Genomic DNA, 27469 nt, shown 5'->3' with positions numbered 1-27469 from the left:
TGGAGTTGTTTTGAGGGGAAGGTGGGAAAGCAAGAGGTGCATGTGAGAAGGAGGATAATGTATGAGGATGTATGAGGATACCAGCATCTTGTATCCTTTCAGCCCCATTGTTGGCCAAGGGCTCAGTCATGCCCCTGCCAAGAATGGCCAGCTAGGAATGGGAGGTGTGCCTTGTGATTGGTACAGATTGTTGGTAGGTGAGTGATTGGGGGGGGGGGGAGAGGGAGTCGTGCATTGAGAAATGTGTGAGGCTAGTGATGCAGTTGGTAGGAGATGGCTTTTGAAGATGCATTCACTGACCTTGACCAGTGGTCTGAGGTCATGAAGCTTCCTTGGGTACTGGAGCCAGGTGGTGGGGGCGACACTGCTGACAGTGATGACCTCGGTGATGTGGTCCCACATTGTTCTTTTTGGAGGGTGGAGGACCTCTCTTGCAGTGTTGACTCCCTGCACAAAGCTGGAGTGCTGCGTGCGAGACCCTGGGTACCCCTTTGTGTTAGTGCTGAAGCACTTTTCCCATTTTTTGAGGTGCGGAAGGGAATTCAGCTTTAAGGGCTGAAGGCTCCCATTTGGGAATGTTTTTTCAAATGTAATTTTTTTAAAAGGTGACGAGCTGCAAGGACTGAAAACTGCATTTTTTTACTTAATTTTTATTTTTATCAGTTCAGAAGGTATTGGCCTTTTAAGCAAATGACAATGCATTGCCCTTTTAATATCCTACAATGCCTAGCAAACTCATGTCTTTGCTTCCAGAGGCTGTTGGAAGATGCAACGTCGCTTCTGGACGCCACATTCGGCACTGGTGCCTGGACTAACGCCACCAGGAGGGCGTTACACGATCAGTTTAGTGCTGGGTTAATAATTAGACCCCAGCGCAAACTTTTTTCTCCTACCAGCACGACCATTTTCAGCGGCTGTTAACCCGAGGTCATGGTGACACCATCAACTTTCATGTCGCAGTCCAATTTCTAGGCCCATAAGTTGGAAATTCCCATTCTAGGCCCTCAGCTTATGATTGGCACAAATACGCCTGATCTCACCATGTGAACCTGTCTGATCCTGATGGAAGTTGTCAATTGGGGTGTAAACTGGTTTCGGGGCTTGGATCCCCAAAGTTCAAGGCCAAAACTATTTTTGGGGTGCTCAAAGTGACCCCTTATGTAAGGGGGCTGCGGGTACATCCAGATTTCTATTATGGCAGGAGGGGTAGCCAGAAAACACCCCCCAGCCCATTTCAGTGGGAGATGGGAGGGCACCACAGATGTGCACCAAAACTGTTGACGACATGCTCATGGAAGCCCCACTCCCTGACGCTGCGAATGTTGGTGGGGTCAGCAGCACAGTTCCGTGGTGAGCATGGTCCCAGCGTAACATTTGGAATCACACTCCACATATTTTCAATCAGAATGCCCATCAATCCTTAATTTACACATAAAAACTTCAAAACAGCAAAGTGCAAAATAATAGGATAACATTTCATCTTCAACACCTGGGTGGAGATCTAGTGGAGTGGATTGCATGCCTGTTGTAGAATTCACCTGATTTTCATTCCATAATTCCATGAGATCCAGTCCACTACCTCCCAATGGTCAAGTGCCCTAAGATCCAGCCTGCGCTCTTAATGCACAGAACCTTCCTGGAAAATGCGCGTGGCCACTATTGACTGCACTAGCAGACCCCCACACTGAGGTTTGTTACATGGAACAGCAATCCCCCACCCCACCAGTAGAGCAGCATTAACTGCAATACCAATCCCCCTCCCCATTACTGAGCAGAATTTGCTCCATCAACCCCACTAAGTAATTCCTCCATTGGGAGTGAGGAGGAAGGAGAGGGGAGTGAGGGTACAGGATAAGAGAAGATAACCCCATCTCCTCTCCCTTTCCCTTCAAACTACCTATTCAATCCTTGTATCTTCCCCTCTCTTCCTGGCCCCTCCTCCATCTCCTCCCCTTCCTCCTCTATCTTCTCATCCTCCTTCTCCTCCCCCACCTCATCCACCCTTTCTACTCCTCCACTCCTCACCACCTACTCCCCCTCCTCACTGAAAGAGAAGGGAAATGGTGTTGAGGAATTGAATATGGGGAGTTAAGAAAGAGGGAGTAAAGAGTGGGTAGAGAAAGGGTTTAGATCAAGATAGAAGAGGGTTGAGAGAGAAGGAGGGTTGAAGGAATTGAGAGAGAAAGGGACTGGATTGAGCAAGAGACAGAGAAAGACACAAAGAGAAAAACACCATTTCTTTCTTCTAAATTTAAAAAAGTAGAATTTTGAAAGCAAAGCCTATTGATGGAAACAAATAGGGAGGAAGGGTAGAAGGGGTGGGAAGGAGAGAGGGGTTAGAGAGAGGAGTTTGAGATATAAAGAGTTGAAAGAGAACAACAGGGAGAGCTGAGGGGGGTAGAGTGAGGAGGTATGGAGGCGGAAGATAGAGAGAGAGGAGGTTGGGAGATGGGAATTGAGACAGATGGTACAGAGAGAACATAGAGTGAGACAGTAGATGAAGGGGGGAGAGAGAGAGACAAGGGGTTTCAGAGAGAAGGGGTTAATTGAGGGTGGTTGAAAGAGAAAGGGTTCTGACAAAAGGTCAGCGACCTGAAATGTTAATCCTACCTTACTCTCTCAACAAATGCTGAGTGTTTGCAGAATTTGCTCTTTGAGAGAGAAGAGGGGTTGAGAGAAAGAAGTGGATGAAGGCGTTGGGGGATGATACTAAGATTTGTACATGTGATAGGATCTTGGACCACAACCAGATCTAGATGCAATCTGGCAGATGTTATTTAATATTGATAAATGTAGTGAAATGCACGCCAAGCATGTGTGTATCATGCAGAATTCTGATCTAAGTGTTGTAATACATGAATCTCTAAATATTCACAATCAGTGCTACGAGGCAATAGCAAAGGCAAATAGAGAATTAAGATGTATTGCTAGTATAATCCAATACAAAACAGAAAGCACTAAACAGTCTTTGTACTTGTTTAGGCCTTAACTAGAATGCTGGCTGCGATTTTGCCTACCCAGGCGGGCTCTGTGCAGCCGAGGTAGGTGGCAGGTTGCAACTCCGCTCCCGGCTCCATCCCACTCTGTGAGGAGAATTTTCCATTGATTGGCCAAGGTTCCCGGCCAATTAAAAGGAAGTGGGTCTGATGACGTCATTTGATGACGCATCATCAGCCGGTTTCCTTAAAGGAACCATGTCCACATTCATTTTGACAGTTGTGCTGTCAGTGTTCTACAGCATTGAGGTGCTGCAGACACTGACAAGCACTGCACAAAGGTGCTTGGCTGCACCCAGGCTCTCCCGTGACTCCCTCCATATGCTTATGGAGGGAGTCACAGCATGCAGGGAGGTTCTCTTCCCTTCCAATGGGTGGAAGAGACCTCCCCAGGAGACCAACGCAGCACACAAGAGTAGGCACTTGGGTGTTTTAGCCAATGCTCATGTGAAGCTTCTGTTAATGTGCTGTCAAACATTGAAATCTTTATTTTCAACACTTTGCGTTCTTGAACAGATCTGTGTGCACCTTTGGAAGTGGCTTAGTGAGTTGCAATGAATGTTGAGGCACAGCAGTACCCCCCGTAATGGTGATGAGTGTGAAAGGAATGGCTTGGACATTGCAGGGATGCTTTATGGTGCTGGTGTGGGGTGGTGCCAACCTGGCGCATCATGTGGCAGCCAGGGTGTACAGCGTCAAATGAAGTAAATCTGGCCTAGGTGATGCCATCGTTGACCTCCCGGGCAGCAATGTGGTCGGGTGCTGATGCCCTGTGTCCTGTGCAGCATCAGGTGATTGCAGAGCAGGTTGGTGTTGTTGTTGGTGATGCTGCTGTGCTGTTGGTGTTGGGGCTGATCGTGGTGAGATTCTGAGGACCAAGGTGAGATTTTTTCAAGGGTACCCATGCTGATGGAATAGATGGCAGCTGAATTTGAGGTGACACAAGCGATCTGTCAATGGTGAGAAAGGTTGCTCCAAGGAGGTGACAGTGGATAGAGAGTTAACTCCAAACACTTTCAAACTGCATAAAGCTGAAAAGTGTATTCCAAATCCTGAAGGCTCCAGCGTCTCAGATTGGAAAGTGAACAGCTGTGAAATGCTAGGTTTTATAGCACTTTTGCAGCTGTCAACTATGCAGAGGAATCGAGAGTCATTGACAGCCCAACCTACTTTTTTTTAAATTTATTCATTCATGGGATGTGGGCATCACTGGAAAAGCCATCATTTATTGCCCATCCCCAATTGCCCTTGAGAAGGTGGTGGTGAGCCGCCTTCTTGAACAGCTCCAGTCCATGTATTGAAGGTATCCCCACAGTGCTGCTAGGGAGGGAGTTCCAGGATTTTGACCCAGCGATGATGAAAAAACGACGATATACTTTGAAGTCAGGATGGTGTGTGACTTGGAGGGGAACTTGGAGATGGTGGTGTTCCCATGCGCCTGCTGCCTGTGTCCTTTTAGGTTGAAGAGGTCACGGGTTGGGAGGTGCTGCCGAAGAAGCCTTGGCTGCAGTGCATCTTGTAGATGGTACACACTGCAGCCACAGTACGCCGGTGGTGGAGGGAGTGAATGTATTAGGTGGTGGATGGGGTGCCAATCAAGTGGGCTGCTTTGTCTTGGATGGTGCTGAGCTTCTTGAGTGTTGTTGGAGCTGCACTCATCCAGGCAAGTGGAGAGTATTCCATCACACTCCTGACTTGTGCCTTGTAGATGATGGAAAGGCTTTGGGGAGTCAGGAGGTGAAACACTCGCCACAGAATGCCCAGCCTCTGACCTGCTCTTGTTGCCACAGTATTTATGTGGCTGGTCCAGTTAAGGTTCTGGTCAATGGTGACCCCCAGGATGTTGATGGTGGGGGATTCGGCAGTGGTAATGCCGTGGAATGTCAACTGGCGGTGGTTAGATTCTTGCTTGTTAGAGATAGTCATTGCCTGGCACTTGTGTGGCACAAATGTTACCTGCCACTTATATGCCCAAGCCTGAACGTTGTCCAGGTCTTGTTGCATGCGGGCATGGACTGCATCACTATCTGTGGAGTTGTGAATGGCACTGAGCACTATGCAATCATCAGCGAACATCCCCATTTCTGACCTTATGTTGACAGAAAGGTCATTGACGAAGCAGCTGAAGATGGTTGGGCCTAGGACACTGCCCTGAGGAACTCCTGCAGCAATGTCCTGGGGCTGTGATGATTGACCTCCAACCACCACAACCATCTTCCTTTTTGCTAGGTATGACTCCAGCCATTGGAGAGTTTTCCCCCAATTCCCATTGACTTCAGTTTTACTAGGGCTCCTTGATACCACATTTGGTCAAATGCTGCCTTGATGTCAGGGGCAGTCACTCTCACCTCACCTCTGGAATTCAGCTCCTTTGTCCATGTTTGGACCAAGGTTGTAATGAGGTCGGGAGCCGAGTGGTCTTGACGGAACCCAAACTGGGCATCAGTGAGCAGGTTATTGGTGAGTAAGTGCCACTTGATAGCACTGTCGATGACACCTTCCATCACTTTGCTGATGATTGAGAGTAGTCTGATGGAGCGGTAATTGACCGGATTGGATTTGTCCTGCTTTTTGTGGACAGGACATACCTGGACAGTTTTCCACATTGCCGGATAGATGCCAGTGTTGTAGCTGTACTGGAACAGCTTGGCTAGAGGCGCGGCTAGTTCTGGAGCACAAGTCTTCATGACGACAGTCGGGATGTTGTCAGGGCCCATAGCCTTTGCTGTATCCAGTGTGCTCAGCCATTTCTTGATATCACATGGAGTGAACCGAATTGGCTGAAGACTGGCTTCTGTGATGGTGGGGACCTCAGGTGGCGGCCGATATGGATCATCCACTCGGCACTTCTGGCTGAAGATAGTTGCAAACACTTCAGCCTTGTCTTTTGCACTCACGTGCTGGGCTCCACCATCATTGAGAATGGGGATATTCATGGAGCCTCCTCCTCCCATTACTTGTTTAATGGTCCACCACCATTCATAACAGGATGTGGCAGGACTGCAGAGCTTTGATCTGATCCGTTGATTGTGAGATCGCTTAGCCCTGTCTATAGCATGCTGCTTCTGCTTTGTAGTCCTGTGTTGAAGCTTCCCCAGGTTGACACCTAATTTTTAGGTATGCCTGGTGCTGCTCCTGGCATGCTCTTCTACCCTCCTCATTGAACCTGGCTTGATGGTAATGGTAGAGTGAGGGATATGCCGGGCCATGAGGTTACAGATTGTGCTGGAATACAGTTCTGCTGCTGCTGCTGGCCCACAGCGCCTCATGGATGCCCAGTTTTGAGCTGTTAGATCTGTTCTGAATCTATCCCATTTAGCACAGTGGTAGTGCCACACAACATGATGGAGGGTGTCCTCAGTGTGAAGACGGGACTTTGTCTCCACAATGACTGTGTGGTGGTCACTGCTACCAATACTGTCATGGACAGATGCATCTGCGACAGGCAGATTGGTGAGGATGAGGTCAAGTAGGTTTTTCCCTTGTGTTGGTTCTCTCACCACCTGTTCTTTAGGACTTGGCCTGCTTGGTCAATAGTACTGCTACCGAGCCACTCTTGGTGATGGACATTGAAGTCCCCCATCCAGAGTACATTCTGCGCACTTGCTACTCTCAGTGCTTCTTCCAAGTGGTGTTCAACATGGAGGAGTACTGATTCATCAGCTGAGGGAGAGCGGTAGGTGGTAATCAGCAGGAGGTTTCCTTGCCCATGCTTGACCTGAAGCCATGAGACTTCACGGTGTCTGGAGTTAATGTTGAGGACTCTCAGGGCCACTCCTTCCCAACTGTGCCGCCGGTGGGACAGGATGGGATGGAGGAGTCTGGGACATTTTCTGAAAGTTATGGTTCTATGAGTATGACTATGTCAGGCTGTTGCTTGACTAGTCTGTGGGACAGCTCTCCCAATTTTGGCACAAGTCCCCAGATGTTAGTGAGGAGGACTTTGCAGGGATGATTGGGCTGGGTGTGCCGTTGTTGTGTCCGTAGCCAGTGCCTAGGTCGATGCCGGGTGGTTTGCCCGGTTTTATTCTTATTATGTTTCATAATGGTTTGTTACAACTGAGTGGCTTGCTAGGCCATTTCAGAGGGCAGTTAAGAGAACATTGCTGTGGGCCTGGAGTCACATATAGGCCAGACCAGGTAAGGACGGCAGATTTCCTTCCCTAAAGGACATTAGTGAACCAGATGGGTTTTTACGACAATTCGATAGTTTCATGGTTACCATTACTGATACTAGGGGCTGGATTTTCATTCAGGAGTCGGGTAGGAGGCGGGACTACAACTTTCGGGGTTGTAGTCCCGTCTCCATCCAGATGTGGTCAATCCACGCGATTTTAACTTGACTGACCTTGTTGAACTCACCCAGCGGGCTCAGCAAGCCAATTAAGGGCCACCCGGCAACAGGTGGCGTCACAGACTGAAATTTCACCTGTCAAGAGGTTTTGACAGATGAAATATCAGCGTTTCACAGCTGTTTGAAGCTGTCAAACACTGACAGTCTTACTTCTAACCTGAGTCCTTCTCCACAGACTCAGTTAGAAATCTCTCCTGCACAGAAAGCTGAAGGCTGTCACTTTTGGCAGTTCGCAGCCATTCTGCTTTCGGTGCTGGTGAGATGAGGGACTCCCGAGATCTAAAGGAATGAAGGCTGAAAAGGTAATGTAAACTTCTTTAAACACTTTAGACACACCAAACACACTTACCTTTGCACTCAAGCACACATCACTCACCTGAACACCGACATCTCGAACCCTCCAAGTCCTTCAACCCGACGGCCCGCCTCGCAAACTTGGTGTGGTTTGGAGCTGTCGGGAATCCCACACTTTAGCATTAAAAATAGGGATTAGGCTAAAAACTGCCTGTTAACAGGCAGTTAATTGGCACTAATCCCTTCCCACCTCAGGTAGGCGGGTCCCAGTGCGGGGCGGGTACCCGCCTCCTTTGAAACTGGCATGGAGGCGGGTTGGGGTCGGGACCCCTAATTTCAGGATTTTAACCCCCCGCACGCCTCCAATCCCGACTTCACGGCCCAATGAAAATCCTGCCCTAGATTTTTATTCCAGATTTATTTAATTAACTGAATTTAAATTCCCCAGCTGCCGTGGTAGGATTTGAACTCACGTCCTTGGATCATTAGTCCAGGTCTCTGGATTACTAGCCCAGTAACATTACCACTATGCCACTGTTGCCCGACATCATCCGTGAACGCTGAGTACCTCGTGAAAAAGCTGGTAAAGTGGTAAGTACATGGTAAAATGGCATTTAAGCTCTTAAGTATCTGAATTGGCTCACCCGCCGCTTGGTGTCGGGTCTGTAAAGCGCAGACAGACCCGACACTTGGGAAACTGACATGGAGGCGGGTTGACAGCGGGATCCCGACCCACTGTCAATTTTTTCGATTTTGACAGCGGACCCACCTACAAACCTGCTCTCTGAGCACCGGCAAAATTCCGGCCACTGTATCTCCTCACATGATGGATGATATAGAGGCCCTGGAAGGGTTCAGGGGAGTGCCACTAGATGGATACCTAGACAAAGGAATTTAGTTACCACAATCAGCTTAGAAAGCTGTGTCTCTATTCTAGAAAAAGCGTAGACTTCAGGGAGATTTGGTTGAGGTCTTTAAAATAATGAAGGGACTAGACTGTCCGTGTGGATAGACTATTTGAGCTAGATAGGTTGGAGAGAAGCAGGAGACATGCGTGTAAGTTGCATAACAACAACTTGTATTTATATAATGCCTTTAAAATAGTAAAACGTCCCAAATTTAAGCATAGAAGTAGGTTAGATGTCAGAAGGTTTATCTTTTTGTTAAAGGTCATCGACATTTGGAACAAGTGGCTGGCTCATGCAATGAATGTGGATTCACTGCAGGCATTCAAAAGGGAACTGGATGAGTTCCTAGCTGTGGCTGATAGCAAAAGCGTACAAAATATAAGTGTGGTGATGTGTCTCATTCTGAACACCTTTGGGGTCAGAGAGGAATTTCCCAGATTATTTTCCCCTGGATTATCCTAGGGATTTTCTCCTTTTTTTGACTCTCCTAGAAGATTTTGTGGCTTCCGCTGGGTGGGTGGGGTGGAGGGGGGTGTCATTGGGATCACTTGCACCATGACAGTATGGAACAGGCTCAATGAACCAGCTGGTCTTTTTTCTGAACAGGAAATTACAAAGGGGCATAGACAGAATATGTGAGTAAACTATGACAGATGGAGTGCAATGTGGGGGAGTGTGACAAATCGTAATATTTCCTTAATGATGAGAGACTTGGAGCTGTGCAGGAGCAAAGGGATTTAAGTGCCCAGGTACAGTATATACAAATCACTAAAAGCTAGTGTACAAGTACAAAATGTAATCAAAATTACTAGAGGAATGTTGGCCTTTATTTCAAGGGGGCTGCAATACAAAGGGCAGGAAGTGATGCTTCAGTTATGCAGAGACTTGGTGAGGCCCCATCTGGAGCACTGTGATCAGTACTGGGCACTGCACCTCAGGATAGATATACTGGCCTTGGAGGGGTACAGTGCAGATTCACCAAAGGGTTAAATTATGAGGACAGTTTGCACTTACTTGGTTTGTATTGCCTTGAATTTAGACGGTTGAGGGGTAATCTAATCAAGGTCTTGAAAATAATAAAAGGATTCGATAGATACAGAGTAACTAATTTCTCTGGTGGGGGAATCCAGAACAAGGGGACATAATCTTAAAATTAGACCTAGGCCATTAAGAAGTGAAATCAGGAAGCACAACGGGTGGTGGCAATCTGGAACTCTTTCCCCCAAAAGGCCATGGATGCTGGGTCAATTGAAATTTTCAAGACTGCGATCAATAGGCTTTTGTTAGTTAAGGATATCAAGGGATATGGTGCAAAGGCAGGAAATGGAGGTACAGATCAGCCATTAACTAATTCAATAGCAGAACAGGCTTGAGGGGCTGAATGGCCTACTCCTGTTCCTATGTTTCTAGAAGCCAACAAGACTAAATGAGCCAACCATACAGCGCCCATATTGTTTATAGATGCTGAGCATCAGCAGTGTTGTTCGGGCACCAAGACCATATTATGGGTTTATGATCTCATTATATGAGCATATTTGCTTCTAACTGAATCCATGACAAATAAACTTTGACTCAACTACCCAAACTCACACATACACAAATTACCTCAGCTACTTTAATGGCTGCCAGCACTCGAGTGTCCTGCTCCAAGCTTTGTTGTTTCTGCAGAGCATTCCATGCAGCATTCCTTAATCCCTCTTGATTTTTGTCACCATAAAGAATGTGACAGATCTTTCCCAAACTGTATGCTGCTCCATAGCGAACCCACCAGCCACTATCATGATCTGCAAATTAAATGATTATGGGAGCATTGTAATAAAGCTGAACTGGATACTTGAAAGGCTATTTTTAACTGTTAAATAGATTAACTAGTCATTCATCTCATTTAATGTTTGTGAGACTGTGTTACATACAAAGGGCTAGATTTTCCGGTGGGTCAGCAGGCGCGATTGGTGGCGGGTCAAGCGGGAAAGTGTTTTTTTTCCCCAGTGGGTCGGGACCCCTCTGTGAACCCTTTCCCTGACGTTGGGTCTGTCAGCGCTGAGCAGACCCAACATGCAGCGGCAAGGGACCCAATTCAGGTCATTATGACCTTGTTTAGAGATGATTAAGAACACATGTGAGCTCACCTTTTGATTTTACGTGCTCGCCCATGGGGTCCTCACTGATCGGGGATCACGTCTGTCAAGCTGAAGTGGAAGTTCAGTGGCCATTGAATCAGCTGTTGAGTTGACAGTTTCAATTGTAAAGTAAAAGCTCCCACCTTACAGAGATATCTTCCCTCAGCCACAAGTTCTTCCTCACTGCATTTCCACAACAGATTCACCATGCTGCAAGTCTTTACACAAGTCTCCATCCAGTCGGACCTCATTACCTCTCCCAACATTGACAGATCACTTCTGTCATCTCTACTTCACCTGCTATCTATTACATCAGCATCGGTGCCCTTTATACTCTCTCACCTTGGTCCTCAGAATCCCACCATGATCAGCCCTAACACCAGCAGCACCAGGCACACCAGCAGCACCAACAACACCACCAACCTTCTCCGCAATCAACTGATGCTGCACAGGACAGAGGGCATCAGCACCCGAGTACATTGCTGCCCAGGAGGGCAGGGATGGCCTCGCCATGGCCACATTTACGTCGCTTGATGCTGCACACCCTGGCTGCCACATGATGCGCCAGATTGCCACCACCCCACATCAACACCATAAAGCATCCCTACAATGCCCAAGTCATTCATTTCACACTCATCACCATTGCGGGGCATACCGTTATGTCTCACCATACACTGCAACTCACTAAGCCACTTCCAAAGGTGCACACAAATCTGTCCAAGAACGCAAAGTGTTGAAAATAAAGGTTTCAATGTTTGATACCACATTAACAGAAATTTTACATGAACATTGGCTAAAACCTATTTCTTATGTTATGTGGAGAGGAAAGTGATGCAGGAGGGTTGGGAACGCCCGATAACAACTAATTTCCATGGCTGACCAGGCCTTCACCTATCGTACGTGCAGGCCCAGGGTTACCTGTCTGGGGAAGTGCCTGAAATGCTGGGGCAATGTAAAGAAGATGAAGACTTGAAATAATGGGCTCTGTCTCCTTTTCTTTTCCATAATGCCTGGGAAATGAGCATTTCCAGGTATGAAGAGAGTGTAAAGTTAAGGCACATGGGATTGGGGACAAGGTACTGACTTGGATAAAGAACTGGTTGGCAGACAGGAAGCAAAGAGTTGGAATAAACGGCTCTTTTTCCGAGTGGCAGGCAGTGACTAGTGAGGTACCGCAGGGATCGGTGTTGGGCACCAGCTATTCACAATATATATAAATGATCTAGACGAGGGAACTAGATGTAATATCTCCAAGTTTGCAGACGACACAAAGCTGGGTGGGCGTGTGTGCTGTGAGGAGGATGCCGAGAAACTCCAGTATGATTTGGACAGGTTGGTGATTGGGCAGAAGCATGGCAGATGCAGTATAATGTGGATAAATACGAGGTTATCCACTTCGATGGCAAAAACAGGAAGGCAGATTATTATCTGAATGGCAATAGATTGGGAGAAGGGGAAGTGCAACGAGACCTGGGCGTCCTTGTGCACCAGTCGCTGAAGGTAAGCATGCAGGTGCAGCAGGCGGTTAAGAAGGCAAATGGTATGTTGGCCTTCGTAGCGAGAGGGTTCGAGTACAAGAACAAGGATGTCTTGCTGCAGTTGTACAGGGCTTTGGTGAGACCACATCTTGAGTATTGTGTGCAGTTTTGGTCACCTTATCTGAGGAAGGATGTTCTTGCCATGGAGGGAGTGCAGCGAAGATTCACCAGACTGATACCTGGGATGGCAGGAATGACGTATGAGGAGAGATTGGGTCGATTGGGCTTATACTCGCTGGAGTTTAGAAGAATGAGAGGGAATCTCATTGAAGCTTATAAAATTCTAACAGGACTGAACAAACTGAATGCAGGAAGGATGTTCCCGATGGCCAGGGAGTCCAGAACCAGGGGTCACTGTCTAAGGATAAGGGGTAAGCCATTTAGGACAGAGATGAGGAGGAATTTCTTCACCCAGAGAGTGGTGAACCTGTGGAATTCTCTACCACAGAAGGCAGTTGAGGCCAATTCATTAAATATATTCAAGAAGGAGTTAGATATATTTCTTAAGGCTAAAGGGATCAAGGGATACGGGGAGAAGGCAGGGACAGGGTACTGAATTTGGATGATCAGCCATGATCTCATTGAATGGCGGAGCAGGCTCGAGGGGCCGAATGGCCTACTCCTGCTCCTATCTTCTATGTTTCTATGACAGCGTCGGCGGGAAACCTGAGTGGCAGAGCGGGGTATAAAAGTCCCCAGAGACCAGGTAAGGCCTCACAGCGTCGGCGGGAAACCTGAGCGGCAGAGCGGGGTATAAAAGTCCCCAGAGACCAGGTAAGGCCTCACAGCGTCAGCGGGAAACCTGAGCGGCAGAGCGGGGTATAAAAGTCCCCAGAGACCAGGTAAGGCCTCACAGCGTCGGCGGGAAACCTGAGCGGCAGAGCGGGGTATAAAAGTCCCCAGAGACCAGGTAAGGCCTCACAGCGTCGGCGGGAAACCTGAGCGGCAGAGCGGGGTATAAAAGTCCCCAGAGACCAGGGAAGGCCTCACAGCATCGGCGGGAAACCTGAGCGGCAGAGCGGGGTATAAAAGGCCCCAGAGACCAGGTAAGGCCTCACAGCGTCGGCGGGAATCCTGAGCAGCAGAGCGGGGCTATAAAAGTCCCAGAGACCAGGTAAGGTCTCACAGTGTCGGCGGTAATCCTGAGCAGCAGAGCGGGGCTATAAAAGTCCCAGAGACCAGGTAAGCCCTCACAGCGTCGGCGGGAAACCTGAGCGGCAGAGCGGGGTATAAAAGTCCCAGAGACCAGGTAAGGCCTCACAGCGTCGGCGGGAATCTCGAGCGGCAGAGCGGGGTATAAAAGTCCCAGAGACCAGGTAAGGCCTCACAGCGTCGGCGGGAAACCTGAGCGGCAGAGCGGGGTATAAAAGTCCCCAGAGACCAGGTAAGGCCTCACAGTGTCGGCGGGAATCCTGAGCGGCAGAGCGGGGTATAAAAGTCCCAGAGACCAGGTAAGGTTTACCAGTCTCCAGTCTGGAAGGAGAGAGGTAAAAAGTAATCCAAGTGTGACGTCACCAGAAAGCGGGTAAGTGATTGGTTGGTGAGTATTTCTCCCTTTTAAGCTTAAATCTCTTTGGTTTATAGTTCTAAGGTGTGATATTCACCATCTAAAATCGGGGCAGAGGATATTTAAGAATAATATTAATAAATTTAATTAATTACATAGAATGGGAGATCAGGTGATGTGTTGCTGCTGCAATATGTGGGAGCTGGTGAACACCATTGATGCTCACAGTGATCACATTTGCAGTAAGTGTTGGCTGCTCGAGGAATTCCGGCTCCGTGTTGAAGAGCTGGAGTCCGAGCTTCAAACACTGAGACACATCAGGGAGGGGGAGAGTTACCTGGACTCTGTGTATCACGAGGTAGTCACACCAATTAGATTAATTAATTCAGATGTAGTCCGTGGCCAGGGTCAGGATGGTGTGACTAGAAGTGAGGCAGGTACGGGGGTCCAGGAGGTAGTGTTGGAGGAGCCGCAGCCCTTGCACTTGTCCAACAGGTTTGAGGCTCTTACTCCCTGTGGGGACAGGAGCAGGGACTGCAGGGAGGATGAGCAACCTGGCCACAGCACCGTAGAGCAGGGGGCCATTCAAGTGGGGGGAGTTGAAAGAAATGTTGTAGTGGTAGGGGATAGTATCGTTAGGGGGATAGATAGAGTTCTTTGCAGCCGAGAGCGAGAGTCCCGAAGGCTGTGTTGACTGCCCGGTGCCAGGGTTAAGGACATCTCCTCTGGACTGGAGAGAAACTTGGGAGTGGGAGGGGGAGGATCCAGTTGTCGTGGTCCATGTTGGTACCAACGACATAGATAGGACAAGGAAGGGGGTTCTGCTGAGGGAGTTTGAGCAGCTAGGGGCCAAATTAAAAAGCAAAACCACAAGGGTAATAATCTCTGGATTATTACCTGAGCCACGAGCGAATTTGGCTAGGACAAATAAAATTAGAGAGTTAAATGCGTGGCTCAAAGACTGGTGTGGGAGAAATGGGTTTTGCTTCCTGGGACACTGGCACCAGTACTGGGGCAGGAGGGAGCTGTTCCGTTGGGACGGGCTTCACTTGGCCAGTGCTGGGACTAGAGTCCTGGCAGATCATATAACTAGGGCTGTAGAGAGGGCTTTAAACTAACTAGTGGGGGGGAGGTTCCTAGAGAGCAAATAATAAAAATGACAACAGAGAAGGTCATAGACTTAGGTAGCAGTGGGGAAATTAAAAACCAGAGCGTGCCAGGAAGGGGCAGAAGGTATGGAGTAAAAGGTAAAGTAATAAAAAGGGCAAAAGCAGGAACTAAGTGTCACAAAACATCTTTGAAAGTTCTCTATCTGAATGCACGTAGCATTCATAACAAAATAGATGAGTTAATGGCACAAATAACTACATATGGGTATGATCTTGTGGCCATTACAGAAAAATGGCTGCAGGGTGACAATGCCTGGGAATTAAACATACCAGGTTATTTAACGATCAGGAAGGACAGGCAGGAAGGAAGGGGAGGTGGGGTGGCTATGTTAATAAAGGAAGGAATCACTGTAATACAGAGAAATGATATTGGGTCAAAAGATCAGGATAATGAAACAGTTTGGGTGGAGGTAAGGAATAATAAGGGGAAAAAAACACTAGTGGGCGTAGTCTATAGGCCTCCGAACGGTGGCAACTCTGTTGGACGGAGTATCAATCAGGAAATAGTTGAGGCTTGTAACAAGGGAACATCTATAATTATGGGGGATTTTAACTATCATATTAATTGGACAAATCAAATTGGGCAGGGCAGCCTTGAGGATGAGTTCATTGAGTGTATTAGGGATGGGTTTCTTGAGCAGTATGTAACTGAACCGACCAGGGGGCAAGCAACCTTAGATCTGGTCCCGTGTAACGAGACGGGATTAATTAAAAATGTCCTAGTAAAGGATCCCCTTGGAATGAGTGACCATAACATGATTGAATTCCATATTTAATTAGAGGGTGAGAAGGTTGGATCTCAAACAAGCGTGCTAAGCTTGAATAAAGGAGACTATGAAGGTATGAGAGCGGAATTGAGTAGAGTGGATTGGGAAAATAGATTAAAGGGTAAGACGATACATGATCAGTGGTGTACATTTAAGGAGTTATTTTACAACTTCCAAAAAATATATATTCCACTGAGAAGAAAAGGGTGTAAAAGAAAAGACAGCCATCCGTGGCTAAGTAAAGAAATTAAGGATAGTATTCGACTAAAAACAAGGGCATATAAGGTAGCCAAATCTATTGGGAGGATAGAGGATTGGGAAAACTTTAAAAGACAGCAAAAAATAACAAAAAGATTGATTAAGAAAGGGAAGATAGATTATGAAAGTAAATTAGCAAAAAATATAAAAACAGATAGTAAGAGTTTTTATAGTTATATAAAAAGAAAAAGGGTGGCTAAAGTAAATGTTGGTCCCTTAGAGGATGAGACCGGGAAATTAATGGTGGGAAATATGGAGATGGCAAAAACACTGAAAGAATATTTTACATCAGTCTTTACAGTAGAAGACACTAAGAATATCCCAACACTGGACAAACAGGGGGCTAAAGGGGGGGAGGAGCTAAACACGATCAAAATCACTAAAGAAGTAGTACTCGGTAAAATAATGGGACTCAAGGCGGATAAATCACCTGGACCTGATGGCTTACATCCTAGGGTCTTGAGGGAAGTGGCGGTAGGGATTGTGGATGCATCGGTAATAATTTTCCAAAACTCCCTGGACTCGGCAAAGGTCCCGGCAGACTGGAAAACTGCTAATGTAACACCCTTATTTAAAAAGGCAGTAGACAGAAGGCTGGAAACTATAGACCGGTTAGCCTAACATCTGTGGTAGATAAAATTTTGGAGTCCATTATTAAGGAGACAGTAACAGGACATTTGGATAATCATAATTTAATAGGACAAAGTCAGCATGGTTTTATGAAGGGGAAGTCATGTTTGACAAATTTGCTGGAGTTCTTTGAGGAAGTAACGTATAGGGTGGATAAAGGGGAACCAGTGGACGTAGTGTATTTAGACTTCCAAAAGGCATTTGACAAGGTGCCACACAAAAGATTATTGCTTAAGATAAAAAATCACGGGATGGGGGTAATATTCTGGCATGGATAGAGGATTGGCTATCTAACAGAAGGCAGAGAGTTGGGATAAATGGTTCATTCTCAGACTGGCAATCAGTAACTAGTGGTGTTCCGCAGGGGTCAGTGCTGGGTCCCCAACTCTTTACAATCTATATTAACGATTTGGAGGAGGGGACCGAGTGTAACATATCAAAGTTTGCAGATGATACTAAGATGGGAGGGAAAGTAGTGAGTGAGGAGGACATAAAAAACCTGCAAGGGGACATCGACAGGCTAAGTAAGTGGGCAGAGATTTGGCAGATGGAATACAATACTGGAAAGTGTGAGGTTATGCACTTTGGCAGGAAAAATCGTAGAGCAAGTTATTATCTTAATGGCAAGAAACTGGAAAGTACTGAAGTACAAAGGGATCTGGGGGTCCTGGTGCACGAAACTCAAAAGGTTTGTATGCAGGTGCAGCAAGTGATTAAGAAGGCCAATGGAATGTTGGCTTTCATTGCTAGGGGGATAGAATATAAAAATAGGGAGGTATTGCTTCAGTTGTACAAGGTATTGGTGAGACCGCACCTGGAATACTGCGTACAGTTTTGGTGTCCATACTTAAGAAAGGACATACTTGCTCTCGAGTCAGTACAAAGAACGTTCACTCGGTTAATCCCGGGGACGAGGGGATGGACATATGAGGAGAGGTTGAGTAGGTTGGGACTCTACTCATTGGAGTTCAGAAGAATGAGAGGCGATCTTATTGAAACATATAAGATTGTGAAGGGGTTGGATTGGGTGGATGCGGGGAAGATGTTCCCGATGATGGGTGAAACTAGAACTAGGGGGCATAGTCTTAGAATAAGGGGCTGCTCTTTCAAAACTGAGATGAGAAGGAACTACTTCACTCAGAGGGTGGTAGGTCCATGGAATATGCTACCCCAAAAAGCTGTAGAAGCTATATCATTACATAAATTTAAAACAGAAATAGACAGTTTCCTAGAAGTAAAGGGAATTAAGGGTTACGGGGAGCGGGCAGGAATTTGGACATGAGTCTAGGTTCGGATCGGTCATGGCCCTGTGGGTAGCAGAGCAGGCCCAGGGGCCGTGTAGCCTGATCCTGCTCCTATTTCGTGTGTCTAATTCTGTTAGATTCAGGAGATGGTTCTGTGATAGTGGATTGGCGGTTAGGATCAGATCAGCCATGATCTTATTGAATGGCGGAGCAGGCTCGAGGGGCCAATTGGCCTACTCCTGCTCCTATTTCTTATGTTCTTATGTTCTTATGTTCTATCAGGGCCTACCTGTGTACTGAATTTTATGTCTGACCTTTTCTAAAGCCCAGGATACACAGCAAGATGATATAGCAGAGGGTGCGGTAATGTAGTGATTATGATACTGGACTAACAATCCAGAAGTCCAGTGTTCAATCCACCATGGCAAAGTGTGAAATTGAATTCAATAAATCTGGTATTTTGTAGTTTAATACCAGAAAAATGACCGTGAAAGCTCCCAGAGTGCTGTAAAACCTCAATAGACTCACTAATGACTCCAGTCCCACACTATGTGGTTTACAATCATTATAAAGTTGAATAATAATGAAAAAATAGGATGGTTCTTAGACCCAGAGTATTCATATCAGTACTAGATTCAAGTAGTCCCAGCCCAGTCAACCCTGCAAAGTCCTCCTGATATTTGGGTACTGGTACCCAGCTGTCCCAGACTAGTCATACAACAGCCTGACATAGTCATACTCACATAATCATAACTATCAGCCAACATCCTAGGCTTTCCCATCACTGTCCATGGGCTTGTCCAGTCCCATCAGTAGGATACATCTACCAGAGGTGCAGCATAATGTGGGAGTGGCCCTGGCAATCCTAACTATTCACTCCAGACTCCATGAGGTCCCATGACTTCAGATCAAACAAGACCAAGAAGACATCCTTCACCCCCCTCCCTTCACCTCAACTGACAAATGAGTGCGTCTCCATGTTGAACATCACTTCTGGAGGAGTACTGAGGGAAGCAGTGCACAGAAATTACTCTAGGTGGGAGACTTAAATGTTTACCATCAAGAGTGGCTTGGTAGTACCAGAATTGACCAAACTGGCCAAGTCCTCAATGACATAGCTCAAGATTGGACCTGTGTCATGTGTGAAAGAACCAATGTGAGGCAGTAGCCTATTTGACCTCATCCTACCTGTCGCAGACACATCTTTCCATGACAGCAATCATAGAAGTGACCACCATATAGTCTTGAGAAGATAAAGTTGCATCCTCTATTGTGTAATATATCACCACAATCTGTAACCTCATTGTCTGGCACATCCCTCACTGCCCAATCACCATTAAGTCAGGAGAACAACCGTAGTTCAATAGGGCATATGGAATGGCATGCCAAGAACAGTACCAGGCATATCTTCGACTAAGGCACCAAGCTCGTGAAGCTGCTACACAGGACAACCTATCTCCTAAACACCAAAAGCAGCAAGCTATAGAAAGAGCTAAGAGGCTATATATCACTGTCCCTTCATCGTTGCTGGGTCAATGTCCATGAATTCCCTGAGCAGGACCCCGAGTGGAGGCTATGCTAGTTTTGATAAACAGCAGGGGTGAGAAGCAAAGTGGGCCAGAGCAAAAGTCTCACTATTCCTCTAAAACAACAGAGAGAATCCCAAATCTGAATAAAGGAAGCAATATTAATATATTTATAATTAAAACTAAAAATTATAAATTTAAATGCTGAAAACTATATCAAATTAGTTTAACTGGGAGAAAAAAAAATCAGTTTGAGAAAAAGCACCTCAGAGCTGGAAGAAACAGTTCAGAAATTTGCTTCTCAGCCACCCAGTGGCCAAACTGTGCAATTACTCAGTGCAGCAAGTTTATAGCCAAAACTCACAGGGCCGGATATTGCGTTAAAAATAACGGTGAGGCTATCAGCGCTCACTGTTACTATGGAGTAAATCAGACAACAACTTTCGGATTCTACACGTGCAGTTAAACGTGGAATTCCGGAAGCTGTTGTCCGATTTGCCCTGTCCCTCCACAAGCTTTATTACACTGGTACCTTGCTGATACATTCAGCATTAAAACACATGAAGGGTGTGAAATTGTAGTACTTACCCACTACTTACCCACTAAACATGCCAGAAAAAGTTAGGGCTGGTGCATTCAGATGTAAGTGAATTTTTAACGGCTGATAAGTCTTAGTTACTACCCCTGGCCCTGAAAATTTAATTTTACAAGTGTGAAGTCTCATTTCGTCACAATTTAATTATTGTTGGAGGTTTAAAAAAAATTACAACTTAAAATGATTTTTCTTTAACTTTTTCTCTCTGTCTCTTTTATCTCTCTTAATCCCATCTTTCTTTCCATCTCTTTATTTTGCTTTCTGTACATGATTTTACATTGCATTAAATGTTTTAATTTATACTTCTTGGTTTAGACTCTGCGGGGGGAATTTTCCCAACCCTGGGAAGGTGGGTATGGAGGCGGGACTGCCGGGAAAATGGCAGAAACTGGGAGTGGGTACCAACCCCACTCCCAACCCGCCTCTGTGTCATCTTCCCGGGAGTCGGGTCTCCGAGTTGCACAAGGATCTGTCTCCTCGTGGCAGGAAGGGGATTAGAGCCAATTAACTGCCTGTTAACAGATAGTTAACAGGCAGTTTTGAGGCTTTTCCCCATTTTACGCCTGCAATTGCGGGCTACCCGACAGCTGCGAACCACGCCAGGGTCAGCGAGGTGAGCAGGGGTCTGCGGGGGTGAGAGGGGTCGAAATGTCAGCTGTAGAGGTGAGTGATGGGTGCAAGTGTGGACAGGTAAGTATGAGAGGTAAGTGTAAAGTGTTGGAAAAAGTTTCCTTACCTTTGCTTCTTTCTGCAGGCTTCAACCTTTGAGGATCCGGAGGTGCCTCATTTCAATGGCAGAGATGACAGAATGGCTGCTACATTCTCAGATGCAGCAGTCATCTGCTTTCTGCTGAGGAGAGAGGTCTTGGTGAGCCTATGTGCAAGGACTCACCTTACAACAGAGATTGTCAGTGTTTGACAGCTTCTCAAAGCTGTCAAATGCTGACAATTCATCTGTCAAAAATTTTTCAACAGATGAAGCGTCATACGCTGAGGTCATCTGTCACCGGCTTTCCCTTAATTGGCTGGTAAGCCCACAGGGCAGGCTTAACAGGGCCAATCAAGGGAAAATAGCATGGGTTTGTCAGACGTTGCTGAGAGCAGGATTGAAACCCGGAAACCAGAAGTCCTGCATCCAGCACGTCGCCATTGAGAAAATCCAGCCCTGCGTGTCCCAGTGAGGATTCTTCAATATGATTGGTTAAAGAAACACGCTGTTGCTTCCCTGCTCACACATGTCATAGATTCCCTGTAGAGGGCGCCGCACTGAAAAGGATCTCTAAATACCGTAAATTGCCGCTCAAAAGCCCACAAAAAGTCTGTGGGCAGCTGTAAGCGCAATAAACAGCGAGCGCCATTCCTTCAGCACTAACCGTAAAATCCAGGCCAATATAAATTTGGACATAGAATTTTATAATCATATCAAATTGAAACAAAAAGTGAGAAAAATGTGACACCACGAAGCCAGATTGTGCTGACAGGAATTGCGTGCAGATGTAAGGGTTTTAATAAGGAGATAGATGGATAGCTTGATATAGAAACTTAATGTAAATGCCAGTTGTAGCATTATCAATTACTCTGGTGTTTTTACTACCAAATTTAGACCTTGATAATCTAATTTGCATTTCATCCTGGCACTTACCATCTTCTGGTGTTGCTGCTGGCTGGAACTGTAGAAGTTCAAGCAATCCTGGTGTATTTGTCCTATTGGGTGACTTTGATGGATTTCCACAGCCAGTTAGGGCAGCCTTTTGGATTTCTGAGGTGCTGCCGTAGAGAAAAATGTCTCCTAGTATACAGCAATAGAGATGGCTTAGCTGCAAAGGCCAAACATGCAGATCTTCTGTGCTCACATTTTCCTAGAATTAAAATACAACCTCTGGTTACATGTTGGGTTCACATTTTTATCCTTTGCAATACTAACAGCAAGAATTCTTGGAGCTTTATTGCTCTATCAAAAAGCTGCTCTATTTAACAGACCAAAAGAATCCCAGCACTTCCTTGTACATTTTGTGCAGTCCAAAGCTATGTAGAACAGAGAACTGGATGAGGAGTGCTATTCCTCATCAGAATCTGTTCTTTCCAAAACTCAAGCAATTTGGCTGGGGTGTCAAGATCATAACTAGAGCAACACAACAGGAGTTGTAACACTTAATCAAACACAGACGTTATACCAGCAACACAACAACAACCTGCATTGAACATAGCAAAACATCCCAAGGCGCTTCACGGGCTTTATCAAAGAAAAATTGACACCGAGCCACATAAGGAGATATTAGGACAGATGACCAAAAGCTTGGTCAAAGGGGTAGATTTTAAGGAGCATTTTATAGGAGGAGAGAGAAATAGAGAGGCGGAGAGGTTTAGGGAAGGAATTTCAGAGCTTAGGGCCTAGGCAGTTGAAGGCACGGCCGCCATTGGTGGAGCGATTAAAATCAGGGATGCACAAAAGGCCAGAATTGGAGGAGTGCAGAGGTCTCGGAGGGTTTTAGGGCTGGAGGAGGTTACAGAGATAGGGAGGAGCGAGGCCATGGAGACATTTGAAAACAAGGATGAGAATTTTAAAATCAAACATTGCCGAACTGGGAGCCATTGTAGGACAGCGGTGATGGGTGAATGGGTCTTGGTGCGAGTTAGCAGCAGAGTTTTGAATGAGCTCAAGCTTATATAGGGTGAAAGATGAGAGGCTGACCAGGAGTGTGTTGGAGTAGTCAAGTCTAGAGGAATGAAGGCATGGATGAGGGTTTCAGCAGCACATGAGCTGAGGCAGGGGCGGAGTCGGGCGATGTTACGGAGATGGGAGTAGGAGGTCTTGTTGATGGAGCGGATATGTGGTCCAAAGCTCATCTCAGGGTCAAATATGAAATCAAAGATACGAACAGTGTGGTTCAGCCTCAGGCTTTGGCCAGGGAGAGGGATGGAGTCGGTGGTCAGGGAATGGAGTTTGTGGTGGGGACCGAAGACCATGCCTTCGGTCTTCCCAATATTTAATTAGAGGAAATTTCTGCTCATCCTGTACTGATTGTCGTACAGTGTGGCAAATCAGAAACAGTGGAGGGGCCGAGAGAGGAGGTGGTGAGGTAGAGTTGGGTGTCATCAGTGTACGTGTGGAACATGATGTGTTTTTGGATGATGTCACTGAGAGAAGTAGGAGGGGGCCAAGGATAGATTCTTGGAAGACTCCACAGGTAATGGTGCAGGAGCGGGAAGAGAAGCCATTTCAGGTGATTCTCTGGCTACAACTGCATAGATAAAGATGGAACTAGGCAAGGGCAGTCCCACCCAGCTAGACGATGAAGGAGAGGCATTGGAGGAGGATGGTGTGGTTAACCATGTCAAAGACTGCAGACAGGTTGAGAAAGATGAGAAGGGATAGTTTACCACAGTCACAGTCACATAGGATGTAATTTGTGACTTTGATAAGGGCCATTTCTGTTATGTATTGTGTGTTCTATTGTGTGTTCTCCTCCCACCTGTGGTGGCGCTGTCACAGGAGATAAATGGTTGGGGGTTCTCTGTTAAGTTTTAGCTCTCTTTGTTCGGAACTTTCCAGAACTTCCTTTCCTTCCAATAAAGCACTTCATGTTTGAATCTCTGAGTTCTGAGTCCTAAATTGTGTCTAGGTAGAAAGGTACCGACACAACAAGTGGCAACGAGGAGCGGATGAATCTGCGTACGTTACGGGTGCAGTGAGTAAACAGAAAATTTAATTTGAAATGTGAGATGGCTACTATATTAGGAAACATCGGTGATTTTGATGAAAATGTGGAGCAATGGAGCGCATATACGGAACGTTTTGACTATTTTGTATTGGCGAATGTGGTGGCAAATGAAAAGGTCGTGCCTACCTTTTTGAGTGTAATCGGGCCGAAGGCTTTCAATTTACTTCGCAGCCTTGTGCAGCCAGATAAGCCAGGAACTAAAACATATAAGCAACTAGTGGAAATTCTTGGAGCACATTTTTCACCAAAACCTCTGGTTATTGCTGAGAGATTTAGATTTCACAAACGGAATCAAGAGGAGGGGGAATCAGTGACTATGTTTATTGCTGCTTTAAAAAGGTTGTCGGAACACTGCCAGTTCAAGGAGGTGCTGAATGACACCATTAGAGACAGACTTGTGTGTGGTCTGCAAAATGCAGCCACACAGAAGCGCCTTCTTACTGAGGACAACCTTACTCTTGAAAAGGCCATTGAAGTTAGTGTCTCCATGGAGATGGCAGAAAAGGAGGCTCACCAGTTGAGTTCAACAGGGAGAGTTCACAAGGTGTCGTCTGAGCCTAAAGGTGCGCAGAACGGCACATGTTACCGTTGTGGGAAAACGGGCCATCACGCTAATGACTGCTGGTGTACGGAGCTGGAATGCCAAAATTGTGGCAAAAAGGGTCACATTGAACGCGCCTGTAGAGGTAAAAAAAGAACAGACAGAGCTGGGAAGCATGGAAGCAAAATGTCTATATTTGGACAAGAGAGGAAAAAGAGTGTTCATTCAGTGCAGTATGATGGAACAAGCAAAACAGAGGGGAGCAACACCTCTGAGGAGGAAGAGGTGCACATACTGACGGTTGCAGGTGGTTCAAATGGCTACTGGGTGTCACCACTGGTGGAGGGACAATCAGTGCGGATGGAGTTGGACACAGGCGCGGCTGTGTCCCTTGTTTCAGACACTGTCTACAACAAAATGCTAAAGCATCTTACCCTTCAGCCAACAAACATTGTGCTAAAGACGTATACCGGCGAACCTGTGGCCATGAGAGGCGTCATTGAGGTGACAGTTAAATTGAACGGACAGACTGCAAAACTGCCACTATATGTGGTAAAGGGAAATTACCCATCGCTACTGGGACGTGCGTGGCTAGAGAAAATCACGCTGGACTGGCCTGCAGTCCGCATGATGTCAAAAGGGGAGTCAGGTCTGACTGCAGTGTTAAACAAACATGCAGAACTCTTCAATGGGGAACTTGGGAGCATGAAAAAGATCAGCGTGAGACTGGACATTAAACCTGACAGCAAGCCGAAGTTTCACAAAGCCCGACCTGTACCCTATGCAATTAGGCCAAAAGTTGAGGCTAACTTGGAGGCCTTAGTCAAGAATGGAGTCCTGGAGCCTGTGAGCGTGAGCAAATGGGCCACACCCATTGTTCCTGTCCTGAAAAAGGATGGATCTGTTCGAATCTGTGGGGATTTTAAAGTGACTATTAACCCGGTGCTGTCTGTGGAACAGTACCCTCTTCCCCTCATTGATGATCTTTTTACGGGCCTGGCCGGAGGGCAAAAGTTCAGCAAAATAGACTTATGCCAGGCTTATCTACAAATGCATGTCGATGACAAATCAAAGGAGCTGCTGACAATTGTGACACACAAGGGGCTATATAGGTACTGCCGCCTTCCGTTTGGAATTACGTCGGCCCCTGCTCTATTCCAAAGGGCAATGGATCAGATTTTGAGTGGACTGCCAGGAGTCCAGTGCTACCTGGACGACATCCTTGTCACTGGGACAAATGAGGAGGATCATCTTCTGAACTTGGATGCGACACTACAATGACTGAAAGAGTACGGACTCAGAGTTCGTAAAGACAAATGTGAATTCTTTCAGTCTTCAGTTGAGTACCTGGGGCATGTGATTGACGCTACTGGCCTGCATAAGGCGCCGCCAAAGGTCAAGGCGATCGTGGAGGCCCCAGCACCCCAGAATGTGAGCCAGTTACGTTCATTTCTGGGGCTACTTAACTACTATGGGAAGTTTATTCCAGACTTAGCAACATTGCTGAAGCCGTTACATCAGTTGCTATGTCAAGGCAAAACATGGAAATGGACTGAACTGTGCAACGAAGCTTTCGCCCAAGCAAAGAAAGCATTGCTGAATTCGGAGGTCCTGACACACTTCGACCCAAAGCTACCCGTGCAGCTAGCATGTGATGCATCACCATATGGTGTGGAAGCAGTCATATCCCACATCATGCCTTCGGGTGAAGAGAAACCTATCGCCTTCGCATCACGCACCTTGAACAAGGCCGAGAGTAACTATGCGCAGATTGAGCGCGAGGCCTTGGGAATCATTTTTGGAATTCGAAAATTTCATCAGTACCTGTTTGGGAGAAGGTTCACACTCCTGACGGACCACCGTCCATTGACTTCAATCTTCGGGCCCCACACCGGAATTCCGTCTCTCGCTGCAAGCAGGATGCAAAGGTGGGCTTTACTGTTGTCAGGACACACATACGACATCAAATATCGCAAATCAGACTTGCACGGCAACGCAGACGGTCTCTCGAGGCTACCCTTGCCTGTTACTCCCCCAGAGCCTCGTCAGATAGACATCTTCTACTTTAGACAAGTGGAGGGAGCACCTGTCACTGCAGTTCAGGTGCGAAGGTACACCCGCAACAATCCAGTCCTGTCTGAGGTAATGGACGATGTCATTCGAGGGAGAGCGATAGGAGATTCTCCTAGTTTGAAACCTTACGTTTCAAAAAGAAATGAGCTCTCCGTCCAGGCAGGTTGTCTTCTTTGGGGACGCCGTGTCATCATTCTGCCACCTCTGAGGGAACCTATACTGCAACAACTTCATACAGGCCACAGTGGGATGGTTCGGATGAAGGAAATGGCAAGAAGCTACTTCTGGTGGCCAGGTCTCGATGGGAATATTGAGGAGAAAGCCAAAACATGTTCCCCATGTCAAAGGTTCTGGAATGTTCCACAGCTGGCAACCCTACACCCCTGGGATTGGCCTGCAGAAGTGTGGCAGCGAGTACATGTGGACTTCGCCGGTCCTTTCGAAGGGAAGCTGTTTATGGTGGTTGTGGACGCTCGTAGCAAGTGGCCGGAGGTCACTGTGATGAGGTCTACCACGGCAGAGAAAACAATTGAGAAACTTGGTGAGATGTTCAGTCGTTATGGCTCACCAGAACAACTCGTAAGTGACAACGGTCCACAATTTGTATCACAGGAGTTTGCAACCTTCCTGCATGTGAATGGTGTCCAACACATCAGGTCTGCGCCCTATCATCCCTCTACTAACGGCCAGGCAGAAAGGTTTGTGCAAACTTTGAAGCACGCCTTGAAGGCATCGCAAGGTCAGGGCTCAATCCACCAACATCTGAACAGCTTCCTGTTGTCCTACAGGAACAAGCCGCATGCCACAACCAAAACTTCCCCCGCTTCGCTCATGATGAAGAGGCAGTTGCGGACAAGTTTTGACTTACTCAAACCTCCAAGGGCAGAACAGGTTGTCCATTGTCAACAACAAGCTCAAGTTGAAAAGAGAGAGAAAAGAGCCAAGGAGAGACGGTTTCATCCGGGAGAGCACGTCCTAGCTCGAAACTACAACACTGGACCGAAATGGGTTCCTGCTACGGTGATCGCGCAGACGGGCCCTGTGTCTTACACGGTTGAGACTGCTGAGGACGTCGTCTGGAGAAGACACACAGATCAACTGTTGCTAGGAGCAGAGACAGCCACAGAGGCTCCAACAGTTGGCCTGAACTATTTCCGGATGATACCGCAAACCAGCATCCTTTGCCACAGTGCTCTTCTCCAACACAGGAAGTCAAAGCGACTGTTC

General features: G+C 46.8%; 1 protein-coding gene across 2 annotated transcripts in view; it reads right to left on the bottom strand.

Annotated features, from left to right (window-relative positions):
* tmem232 (transmembrane protein 232) overlaps positions 1-27469 on the bottom strand; it is a 209380-nt gene that overhangs the window by 56784 nt on the left and 125127 nt on the right. For both annotated transcript variants that reach the window (XM_085987412.1, XM_085987420.1), the window contains exons 10-11: positions 21549-21765; positions 10158-10336 (exon numbers count right to left, since the gene is read on the bottom strand). In XM_085987412.1, coding sequence (XP_085843538.1) covers positions 10158-10336; positions 21549-21765 — 396 coding nt within the window. The remainder of the gene's footprint in view (positions 1-10157; positions 10337-21548; positions 21766-27469) is intronic.

The sequence above is a fragment of the Somniosus microcephalus genome, chromosome 1 (assembly GCF_052327205.1).
Source record: "Somniosus microcephalus isolate GS21.2 chromosome 1, FLI_Smic_1.0, whole genome shotgun sequence".
NCBI lineage: Eukaryota > Metazoa > Chordata > Chondrichthyes > Squaliformes > Somniosidae > Somniosus > Somniosus microcephalus.
Note: the sequence above shows the minus strand (reverse complement) of the source record. Positions and strands in the feature narration are given on the sequence as shown.